Source organism: Corvus cornix, chromosome 8, assembly GCF_000738735.6.
Source record: "Corvus cornix cornix isolate S_Up_H32 chromosome 8, ASM73873v5, whole genome shotgun sequence".
NCBI lineage: Eukaryota > Metazoa > Chordata > Aves > Passeriformes > Corvidae > Corvus > Corvus cornix.
In genome coordinates, this window is record NC_046338.1 from 26,824,460 (window position 1) to 26,836,350 (window position 11,891).

At 46.1% G+C, this 11,891-nt stretch overlaps 1 protein-coding gene across 1 annotated transcript in view; it reads left to right on the forward strand.

Annotated features, from left to right (window-relative positions):
- Positions 1–9,134, forward strand: part of LAMC1 (laminin subunit gamma 1) — a 65,751-nt gene extending 56,617 nt beyond the window's left edge. The window contains exons 19-28 of the mRNA XM_010406413.3: positions 1,761–1,966; positions 2,352–2,431; positions 2,786–2,923; positions 3,110–3,254; positions 3,593–3,742; positions 4,140–4,254; positions 4,604–4,803; positions 5,025–5,183; positions 5,681–5,780; positions 6,174–9,134. Coding sequence (XP_010404715.2) covers positions 1,761–1,966; positions 2,352–2,431; positions 2,786–2,923; positions 3,110–3,254; positions 3,593–3,742; positions 4,140–4,254; positions 4,604–4,803; positions 5,025–5,183; positions 5,681–5,780; positions 6,174–6,430 — 1,550 coding nt within the window. The 3' untranslated portion in view covers positions 6,431–9,134. The remainder of the gene's footprint in view (positions 1–1,760; positions 1,967–2,351; positions 2,432–2,785; positions 2,924–3,109; positions 3,255–3,592; positions 3,743–4,139; positions 4,255–4,603; positions 4,804–5,024; positions 5,184–5,680; positions 5,781–6,173) is intronic.
- The last annotated feature ends 2,757 nt before the right edge of the window (positions 9,135–11,891 follow it).

Here is an 11,891-nt window from a genome sequence, read left to right on the forward strand (position 1 = left end):
TGTGAGAAGGATGTTTCTCATGACTGTGACAGTGGTTTGTCCTTAGGGTCTCTTTAATGTATAAGATGATGCATGTTTTCGCAAAGAGAATCTTGAAGAAGACTATTGTCTTTGCAGTAAAATATGTTCCCTTGGGAGCTGGTTCAGTGATTTCAGACCACTTTGGGAAAATTTGCCCCCTTTGTGTGAAGCTGGGAGAAGGCTAACATGCATCTAATGCTGGCATTTGCTTGGGAAGATTCCTGCCAGTGAGAGTGGTCGCTTAAGCTTTTCTCAGCTTTAGCTGAGGTTGATTTACACTGCCTGCTTGGCATCTGTGCCTAGATAACAGTCCTACGTAAGGGTGGGGATTGGAGAAAGATGAGGGAATGGATTCAGTTTTGTGGTGGAATTTTTGATCTCTCTTTCCATGTCTCGAATCATAGAATCATTTAATTTGGAAAGACCGTTAAGATCAAGTCCAACTGTTCCCTACCTCCCAGCACTGCCAAGGCCACCACTAACCCATGTCCCCAAGCGCCACATCCACACAGCTTTTAGGATCCCTCCAGGGGTGGTGATTTCATCATTTCCCTGGGCAGCCTGTGCCAGGGCTGGACAGCCCTTTCAGTGAAGAATTTTTTCCCAAAACTTTCCCAGGCACAGCTTGAGGCTGTTTCGTCTCATCCCGTCCCTGTTCCCTGGGAGCAGAGCCTGATCCCCCTGGGAGCACTGTCCTGTCAGGGAGTTGTGGAGAACCAGAAGGTCCCTCCTGAGCCTCCTTTTCTTCAGGCTCAACCCCTCCTAGCTCCTTCAGCTGCTCCTCACCAGACTTGTGCTCCAGACCCTTCCCCAGCTCCAGGTTCTTCTCTTACTAAGAGGGCAAGGTAAATGCAAAAAAATCTACCCTTGCAAAAATCTGTGCACATCTCTAGGAGTTATTTCTGGTTTTCTGTGGTAGTATGTTTTTGAAATGTGTCAAATGTTCATGTTCAATACTTAAGATGTGCTGCAAGGTATTTGGGAAAAATCTTAATTTTGGAGTTCTGCAGGCTTCTGCTTGCACTTTAATTCTTGGTAACACTCTCAGCTTTTCAAAAGGAACTGCCTTGATTGTGAGGCGCATACCTGTGCTGTGATGCCTCCATTATTAAGATGCTGTTGTGGGGAATTACCTGGTGGTCCAAAAATTAGAGGAAGTTTGGGTGCCTTATAAGTCCTACATATGAAAGAACCAAGGCTCTATCCTGCTGGCTTTTGTCAGCCCTTTGGTTTGGGGGGAGTTTGGAGTGGGTTTTCTATTCCACACAGCTCCTAGGTGTTCCCTATGGAGTTCCCTGTGCCTTTCTTCAGAGTAGCCATTGTTGCTCTGAGTGTGGAAAAATGTACATCTGCACTATTCCTCAGTTTCTGCTTAATTTCTAGGAGTTAAGCTAAAGAGAATTCACAAAACTCATTGAGGAGCAGCTCCATAGTCATTTTAAGTCAGTGAGACAGGTAAAAAGCATGATTCTGAACACAAAATCCCCCATCAGAGTCAGTTCCAACACCCAGTGGGATTGTCTTATTACTAGTTAATGGCTTTTCATTTCTCCTGTTTGGTGCACATTCTGATTATGACTTTGATCTCAAGCGAAGTAACTTGTGAAATGGCTTGCTGGTTCCCTTTCAGTAGGGGATTAACCTAACAACACAGTGCCTGCAGTGGTAAGCTGCTGCTCCAGCTTCTCTTCCTGCTCTGATTAATTTTTCCTTCCTCTCTTTTCTGTTGTGTGTTTCAGATGTAGATCAGGGCCTCATGGATCATCTGAAAGACATCAACAGCACCTTAGTGAGTCAGCTCAACAGGCTGAGGATCATCCAGAGCACAGTGCGGGACATGGAGAACCTGGCGGAGCAGGCCCGGGTGCGGGTGGAGGACACCGAGGACCTGATCAGCTTGGCTTCTGATATGCTGGAGAAGGCCAAGGTGGCAGCTGACAACGTGGTGAGTGTGCTGCTGAGATCCCACACAGCTGGGAGAGGGTGAGGGCCTTTCCTTTGGTGCCTCTGGTGTGTTTCTCCACTTGCTCTCTCCCTTATACAGCAAATTTGCATCAAGATCATGGGAAATCAGTGAAGAAAGTTTGCCACTGTCTGCCACAGATTGTATCTCAGCCCAAACCAACATAAAAAGTCCTAAATAAATATTAGCACTGTTGTTTTTCAAGGGATAACCAGTGGTGGAAACTGCATGGGCTTAAGAAAAACAGAATGAGAAGTAGGTTAGATACATCTCTAAGCATTTAGATCATGACAATAACTATTTAAAGCAAAGATGAAGAAAAGATGAAAAAAGAGCCTTAAGGGTTTGTTTTTTCTTTCTTTTCCAGTCCATTACACCTCCAGAGCAAAGCAGGGACCCCAACAACATGACTCTGTTGGCAGAAGAGGCCCATAAGCTGGCAGAAAGGTAGGCTGTGGCAAGACACACTCAGTGTGGCCTAGGTCAGGGCCCTGCTCTTCCCTACAAGGGAGAAGCAGAATTCAGTTTGCTGGATATCAGACACACACCCTTTGCAGTGTAAGAGACTGGTGCTGTGGGATGATGGCTGTGTAGCACTGATGGCAAAGATTAAGCATGTGGATGACAGAAATGGCAACCATCTTCCATTGCAAGTGTTTCAGCATCTCCCATATGTAAATCTGGGGGGTGAGGGGGGAAGGAAGGAAGGAAAAGTAAGAGAGAATATAATCGAGAAATGAGGATAAAAACTGTTGGCTGACAAATCTAATGGCATTATTTTTCTTCTGTCATCTTGTCCAGGCACAAAAAGGAAGCTGATGAGATTGTTCGCACAGCCAAGGCTGCAAATGATACTTCCACGAAAGCATATCAACTGCTGCTGAAGACCCTGGCTGGAGAAAACCAAACTGCAATTGATATTGATGAGCTCAACCAGAAGTGAGTCAGTAACAGAAAATTGTTTTTATTTCCTGACTTAGAGCAGTGCTTAAAACTAAGACAACCCTCTGTATGCTTTGGATTTTACAGGAGGTGATTTTCAATTTCTTAGCCTCACTACTCTCTTACTAAGTTCAGTTCTACAAAAAATACTGTAACATAACTGGATCCTTGGGGATTTTTTAGGTACAATCAAGCAAGGAATATTTCTCAAGACCTAGAGAAACAGGCCAACAAGGTGCTTGTGGAGGCAGAGGAAGCTGGAAACAGAGCCCTGCAGATCTACGCTAATCTCACCAGCCTGCCTAATGTGGATTCCACAGGGCTAGAGGTACATGTGGGCACCATTGTGCAGTACTTCCTGAAGATTGCTGGTTTGCTGGCATGCCTTACATGTGCTCTGCTAATGTTGTCTGCATAAGAATGGTTTGTGAGTTTTTTGTCCATCCAGGCATAATCCAGCTTTTATGCAATTCCAACATTTATGCAGGAGATTTAAATGCAGAAAACCACCTACATAAACCCCACCTCCCTCAGTCTCTGAAGGACAAAAATCTGAGTGAAATGTTTGCCAAACATCTTGGCTTGAATGTAGAAGTGCAAAAATTTACCACCTGCTCAGGAATTCTTTAACATTCAGGAATCTGTGTGTGTGATTTCCACCTGCAGAATGAAGCAAATAAGATCAAGAAGGAAGCAGAGGAACTGGATCAACTAATTGCCAGGAAGCTAAAAGATTATGAGGACTTGAGAGAAGACATGAAGGGAAAGGAGCTAGAAGTAAAGAACCTCTTGGAGAAAGGGAAGACAGAGCAGCAGGTCAGTTCCACTTTGTGCAGGCTTTTGTTTCCCAGGAAAAAAAAAAAACAAGGAAGACAAGTAACTGGCCAGATGTGAAAGATCTCATCTCATTCAGTCTTAGTATTACTTATTGATTATGAGAATGCTGAAGAATGGCCCCAGAAAGGAGATGCAGAAAGCTGTTAAAAGCAACGGCTTTGAGGCTGTATGGGAAAATAGGAGATATTTGTCAGATGTGGTGTCAACTTTGTATTCAGAACAGTATTCCCAAAGTACATACACTCACCTGGTCTCAGAGGAAGCACTGCTCTTCTGGATGGCATTGTTGTTTGAAGCTGAGCAGTACTTTTTCATACATGAACAGAATTGTTCTTCAGAAAGTGAGAATACATTGATACATGTCATGTCTCCTCAGACTGCAGACCAGCTCTTGGCTCGAGCAGATGCAGCAAAAGCCCTGGCGGAAGAAGCTGCTCGGAAGGGCAATGGCACACTACAGGAGGCCAATACCATTCTCAGCAACCTGAAAGGTAAAGAGAGAGGAAGCACTTGGAGTGAATCCTTCAATTCCGGTGTGACAAGTCACTTGGCAGTAGGATATTCTGGTTAAAGAGGCCCTGCTATTGCCCTTACCCTGAGTATTGGGTGTGTTCTTTTGGTTTGTTTTTCTTTAAAGAAAAAATATAAGTGTTTTCAGGGACTGGAAATTTCCTTTTAACTTCCTTATTTAGCATCAGAAGATGTGCAATAGGGAGAGCTGACCCCAGTTTGCTCTTGATCCCTCCAGTGTGCGGGTAGCAAAGCCTTGGGTAGCTTGGTCAAAGGAGCATCTCAAGGCTCTTCTGGAGCACGTGATAAGGATCTGCTTTTCCCCCTTAGACTTTGACAAGCGGGTAAACGATAACAAGACGGCGGCTGAGGAGGCACTGAAGAAGATCCCTGCCATCAGCCAGACCATTGCAGAGGCCAACAATAAGACACGCCAAGCAGAGCTGGCGCTGGGCAATGCTGCTGCTGACGCCCGCGAGGCCAAGACCAGAGCAGATGATGCTGAGAAAATCGCCAGCTCCGTTCAGAAGGTGAGTCTGCTGCAGCTCACTCCCTCTGAGATACTGTTGTGTGATTGCATAAACTCCTGTTCCAGTATTTCCTGGTGAGCCCCGTGTGCTCTCTGCTGTATTCTCCACTGTGAATGCAAAATGTGGCAAGATAGGAAATCAGTGCATTTTGATGAGAAGGATTGAAGGAAGTTCTGCACTTTCACCACCTTTTTCCATTCTCTCCCACCTGCTGGCTGCAGAGTGCTGCTGCTACCAGAGCCGAAGCCGACAAGACCTTTGCTGATGTGACGGGACTGGTCAGAGAAGTGGATGACATGATGAAGCAGCTGCAGGATGCAGAAAAAGAGCTGAAGCGGAAGCAGGCAGATGCTGAGCAGGATATGAAGATGGCAGGCGAGGTAAGTACTGCTGGCAGGTGACAGCAGTGGCTATGAACTGCCTTCTCCCTGCTGTCCTGTCAATGAAGGCTTTCCTCCTGCTCTCTGCTTGCAAAGATGGTGCTGGGTCCAGCCAGTATTCTGACTCTTCCAAGTTTTAAGTGGGACTGAAAAGGAGACAAGTTCTGGTGCATTAGCATAGGCTCCCTGCTGGAATTTGAGAGCTACTTTTCCTTTTACTTTAACTAAAACCTGACTGTATCCCTATTGATTCTATCCTGGCTTTTATTGCAAAATCCTGGTTGGTGTTCAGGGATCCCCATCCTGAAATACTCAGAAAACCGATTACTTGAAGATTGTCAGTCTTCTCCCCAGCCCTGTGATAAAGATCTTTGTGCAGGATTGTTACCCTGGAGTGAGGAGGCAGTGATGCGGTGACTAACTGCAGAGGAGAGGCAACAGTTTTGTAATCCCTACACCTTTTTTGTGCTCTCACTTATTTTTTTTATATCCTGCAGGCCTCACAGGCTGCCCAGGAGGCAGAAGACAATGCAAGAAAAGCTAAGAACTCTGTGAACAGCCTACTCATTGTCATTAATGATCTGTTGGATCAACTAGGTAGGACTGCCTTTAATGTGCTCTATGCCTTTGAGTGTTTTCCTGATGTGTGCTGGCTTTCCTGCCAGTGTTGCGTGAGAAACCAGATGGATCTGTAGACCTCTTGAAATGGGGTTTGTGTGGTTTTGGCAAGGACTTTGAGTTTTTTTCTTTCCCGAGCAGCCTCAGAGCTTGTTGTGCAATGTTCATTGTTGGTTTTCTGTAAACTGAAGACTTCTTGAGGCAGTGGAGATGTCACCCATATGGTTGGTCCTGTTTTAGATGCTGTCTCTAAATACAGAGATGGCCCGATGGAGGTCTGTGGGTCTATGGAGCTGTGGCCTCAGCCATGTGAGCACCTAGGGGTGTCAAAGGCGTTTTAATGCACTTCACTATTTGCTTCTGGCTTTTCAGGGCAACTGGAGACGGTGGATTTGAACAAACTGAATGAAATTGAAGGTATCCTGAACAGTGCCAAAGATCAGATGAAAGATAGTGACCTGGACCAGAAAGTGTCTTTCCTTGAGAGAGAAGCCAAGAAGCAAGATGATGCGATACAGGCCTACAACAGGGACATTGAAGAGATCCTGAAGGACATTAGCAACCTGGAAGACATCAGGAAGACCTTGCCATCTGGCTGTTTCAACACCCCGTCCATTGAGAAACCCTAAGGGTGCACCAGGGGTGGGGGGAATTGCCCTGGTGAGCGGTGGTTCGGCCATGGAGTGCCTTAACACACATTACCTTCTCCAAATCCCCAACTCTTCGCTGCTTGCAGCCACTGTTTTCTTTTCAAATCAGGATAAGTTGAAAGGGTTTTTTTGGTTTGTTTTTTTTTTTTTCTTTGTTTGTTTTGTTTTGTTGTTTTTTTTTTTTTTTTTTTGAGAAGCAAATTAAATATCCGTCTTTGGGCATCAAAGGGGTTTTTTTATATAGATGGTTTTCCTGAGCACTCCACCTTTGCCCCTTCCTCAGACAGTTTCCTTTTGATTAGTGCAAGGATGAGAGATGCTCTGGACTCTTTATACTGTGGTTCAGAAATAACCATGTGAGCTGTATACAGCAAGGCAAAACTAACCCAACTTTCTCTCCTGTCTTCTCCCTTTAACTGTAAAATCTCAGTCCTGGAGCTCTTTGTCCCTATGAAGGAAGGGGATGGCTACCAAAGTATTACTGTGATGGCCAGTATAGCTGCACTCGATTCACATTGTTCTTCCCAACTTCTAACCCTGTGAGTTTATTTTTTTCATCATTACCTAGTGGCCAATCCAACAGTGTTGGTAGCCTTTGACAAAATAGCCGAAGCCTCTTTCTGAAATGCTTTCTGTGATGATGCATTGCTCTGAGAAAAGGGCAGCCTCTGATTGGAGCTCTTTGGGAAGATGGGATACTGGTGGAGTAGTGGGTCTTGCCAGCCCCACTCCTGTTCTGTGGAGAAGTTTTGGGTCCAGTCTGAAAGCTACTACCTGCTGGGTAGTCCAGACTGCCAGAGTGTGGAAGTTATGAGCTGCATTCCCATCTGTTGCTACTGAATTTGCAGAGGATCTGGTTTTCTGGGCTCGGAATGTCTGGCTGACAGATGAGCTTGTTGAAGCAGGACAAGTCTTGCTGAAGAGGAGAGCTGCCATCCGGAGAGCTCCAACAGCTGCACTGCCCCCCCTGCTGAATGTCTGTAGGTGGGGGAAGGAAGGGGGCACATGAGTGGAAATGGAAAGGTCTTTCTTTCTCCCCATCTTTTTCCTGAAGGAGGACAGCGACATTTTTATCTCTCCTGCCATTGCTCTGGCATTTTGCCTGTTTTAAAGCTGGCAGGAAGAGCTGGAATTTCCTGGTGCCCTCCTTTCTTTTTGCCTCCAGATCTCCCTGTCACCGTAAAGCTACCACAGCACAGGGACCTCAGGCCAGGCTCAGGTGGCAGCTCTGCCTTTCACATCACTCCCACCTCCTCCGCACAGGCTCCCTCCCCAGGCAGTGCTCACTGGTGCTGGGTGGGAGTGGCGGGGAGCCCTTTGCTCCGAGACAAGAGCATCCTCTGCAGCTTCCTCCTTGCCTCCAGCCTGGCATCTCTCCCTCCTTTCTCTGAGATCCAGTATATATCTATCCTTAAATACTATGCAACTTTGTACGTTTGCGTAGCGGGGAAGAAATTATTATCTGACACACACTGGTGCTATTAATTATTTCAAATTTATATTTTTTGTGTGAATGTGATTTTTTTTTCCATTTTTAAAAATCATGATTATAGTGTGAGGAAGTCTCCTGTGTGTGTGTATGTGTGTGTAAATATACTCAGCCATATTTCCAGAGTGGCACAGCCTGGTCTCCTCTGTGTGCTTTCCCCTGTAGCCATCGGGGCATATACACCGTGTATCCCTTCTCTCCATATTATTCCCTTAAAACTTGGGATTTCTCCTCGCTGGGCTCGTGCTTGCTTCCCTCTACTGTATCCCCAGCACCCATCCATAACCACTTTGCCTGTTGGGTGGATGTTTTCCAGCCCTGCCTCCAAAGGCAGCCCTGCCCCATGGTGCCTGCAGTGCCCTGTTCTGTGTCCCTTGTCCCCTGACGTGCTGTGCCAGGAGTGGGACAGGGGCTGTGTCTTTGCAGCTGGGCTGTGAGGAGCTGTAGCACTGTTGGGAGACCGGACCCAGCACTGAGATGGTCAGAGAGCTGCATTTGGGGACATCTTGATACCACTGTGCAAGGCAGGAGGCTCGGTGCAGACAGTGCTGCTGGGTAGGGGGTGTTCCCAGCAGACTCTGCGTTGCTCTTGTATCCCTTCCCTTAATGATTGTGGGATTTCCTTCCTGCCTGGAAACCCCCCTGTAGGAGAGCTCCCTGTGCCTGCACACATAGGGACATTGGGTCGCTCTGGGAAGATGGCTGTGACCATGTCACCTCTGCCAAGGCTGTGAGAAGAGCAGATGTGAAGATGTGCGCATGCCCTGGCTGACCTCAGGCCTAAGGTTTCCTTCTTTCTTCTCCTGGGTTTTTGTTTTTTTCTTTTTTTTTTTCTCTTAAGCTGTTTTTAACAGAATTTTATTTTTAAATAAAAAAAAATCTTTATAAACGATCTCTTAATCAGTACTGCATTACAGCCATTATTCATTGTATAATGTCCAGTTATTTCTTTACGTAATGTGATGATGTGACAGCTGCTGGTGGAGTGCTGGGTGTCACGGATGACACGTGACATTCCTTCATCACCTTATTCCTGACTGTGGTCCCCTCAGTATGTGCCTTCACTCCAGCTTTTTTTGCCTTAATCTGTGGTCTTGCTGTCTGGGCCGGTGAACAAAATGCAACACTTGCAGTTTTTATGTATAAAACAGTATTTCTTATTTATAATAAAGTCTGAATATTTGTAACCCTCTACACCTGAGCATTCTTTTGAGTACTACTTTATTTTTGGTGGTGAGGTATTGATGGGGATGTGTCTCAGTTGCAAGATTCACCTATTGCTCCTTAGACAACCTGGTTTGGTATGGGAAAAATGAAGAAGAAACTCAGAAATGCATGTGGTGGGATACAGATGACAAGGATGATGGTTTTTCCTTGTGTCCACTGCTCCACTGCCATGATGGATTTTAAGCTGCTGGTTTTCCAGGACTTAAAAACATACTATGTTGTTGGTGCTGATACTATTGGAGTGGCACTGTTTTCCTGGAAAGCCCTGAGGAACTGGGGGGAGTTTATTTACAGTAAGGGTAAACTCCTTTTTAGTAAACAGGTGGAAAAGGATGGGGGTCCTGGGAAAAGAAAACAAAAACCCTGAATAAAGAAGCTGAAATTACTGAGAACTGCCACAAATCTGGGTGTGCTGTGTTGTTCTTGGGTCCTGTCTCCCAGAGCCTGGGATAAATCTTATTCCTGAATTAAGCAAATTTTTAAGGACAGATTGCAGTGATAAGAGACTAGGCAGTTCTGCATTCACACTTGTCTTACAGCTCCAGCTGGATTTGTTATTTTTCTCAGCAGAGGAAAACGCACAGGTCTTATTAACTTGCATCAGAGCTAATCCCATCTCAGCTGGTAAATTCTTATTATTTTTGCATCTCAGTTTGTGTACTTTCAACCTTTCATTCTTCAGTAGTCACTAATGAATTTGTTTTCTAAAATACCTCTTTGTTTTTCTTGCCAATGTTTTTGTGGAGCAAATCCCAGCTGGTAAAATTGGCTGAGGTTTCAGCTGGAGTGTGGTGAGCAGTCAGGGAGCAGAGAATTGGATGGTGGGATGGTTCTGACTTTGCATGGGCTGTAGGTTGACATGGAGCCTCTTAGCATTTTGAGGCTAAAATGCTTAGTTTAGGAAGCAAGTCTGTGTCCTTTATTTTATCTTCAGGACTTTTATCTCCGGAAGTTTTTTGTGGGCATTGTGCAAATGTATGTCAGAGGTGATCTTGAAGGACCATGAGCCTCGTGTTCATGCAGTTTTCAGAGGTAATGCTCGAGGATGGTGGAGGGTGATGAGGTAAGAGTAACCTAAGTAGATACTCAGAAATCTGTTACAGGGAGGAGCAGACCCAGCTCCAAGGGACCATGGTCATGGCTTACAGGTTGCCAAACTGTTTTACCAATATTTTGAAGCCCATGTAGAGATGCCCTCCTCAGATACTCTCTGCTCAGTGTAGCCTGTACCTGATATCAAGGTGGGTGAGGAGGCACCTTGCTGAGCAGTGACCAAGCCATGCTCTGGTAGCCTTTATTCTTCAGTTCCCTGTGTTTCTTCTCAATGCCCAAGTTCAAGCTCCATCATCTCTCATGTGCTCTCTGGAGAAGCAGGAGGCTGCCAGGCGACAAGGGGCCTGGTGAGAAGGTGGCAGTGGGGAGGGCTTGGACAGACCTGAGCTGGGTTCCCTCTCACTTCTGGGGAGGACAAGACATTGTTACAAGTTAAAAAGTCCTGGGAACAGCTGCCTGGAGGAGATGTCTCAAGTGTGTTTGTGTGGATCTGAGGAAGTAGAGGAGGTCATACAGCTGTCAAATTGAGCTGGCAGTGTTCTGTGCTCCTATCTCCAGCCATGCCATGTTGGACCACATTCTGGTTAGTTATTTTTTCTAGTTGGCTGCTGGCCTGATGCCTTCATTGTGCCCCCATCCCAGAAATATCAGGAATGTCACATAAAAGTTATCCCACAGAGGCTGGGCATGGGGACAGAGAGGGGAATGCAGTTGGATAGCAATGCCTTCTTCCTCTGTCCCTGTCTGTCTCATCCCTCTCTGGTCTGGGCAGAGCACAGGCAAGGCAAGGCCAGACACGACAGCACTTCCTTGCTGTGCTACTGCTACTGCCCTGCCCTGCCTTGCTTCCTCACTACCGGCCTGCTCCCTGCCTGCCTCTGCCCATCCCAGTGGAGCTGCTGCCTGAATGATCTCCTCTGCTCCAGGTGGCTCTGGCTGTCATGAGGACTTTTTCCCAGGGCACCCAACTGTCAGAGGAGAGACTGAAGTCCAGTCTCCATTGCTGCACTGGTGTTTGGTGATACCAGCACATCATGATCACTGATTTTCCACAGAGGAAATCCCAGAGAATTTCCTCCTGGAGGACATGGCAAATCAGATGGTCCCTTGCAGAAGGAGGCTTGGGGATGGGAGGGTTGACCTGGGCTGCAAGGACTCACAGCATCATGGTGTTCATCTGGCATAAGTCACCAAGATGGGTTTTCTCCTTCGGTTACATTAATAGAACCATCACTTCAGAGTTTTTACACATCCATCACTTTTCACCAGTAACCACCAGCAAAATTTAGATTATTATGCTGTTTCAGACTGATTTTGGAGAGGTTGATTCTGCCACAGGCACATCCTCAAGGACTGATGTACTTGTGATCCACGGTGGTCAGCCTGCAGTAGCAGCTTTTTTGGCTCTGTTGTGAATGAACATAAAAACTGTTTCATTGCAGTGTCTGATAAGCACAGCTGTTCTTTATGTCTCCCTCTGCTTTCACTTTTGCTTACTCTAAAAGGTAAAACATTTTTGTTAACCATGTTGGTGTGAGACCTTTTCTAAAGGGTGCTGCCATAGCAATGGGTTGCAGTGGGACATTTGCTCTGTGGAGGGTGGTGGGCAGCTGCTCATTCCAGATCGGGTGTGTTTAGAAAATCAGGGCCCCAGGAAATACATTTTTGGTA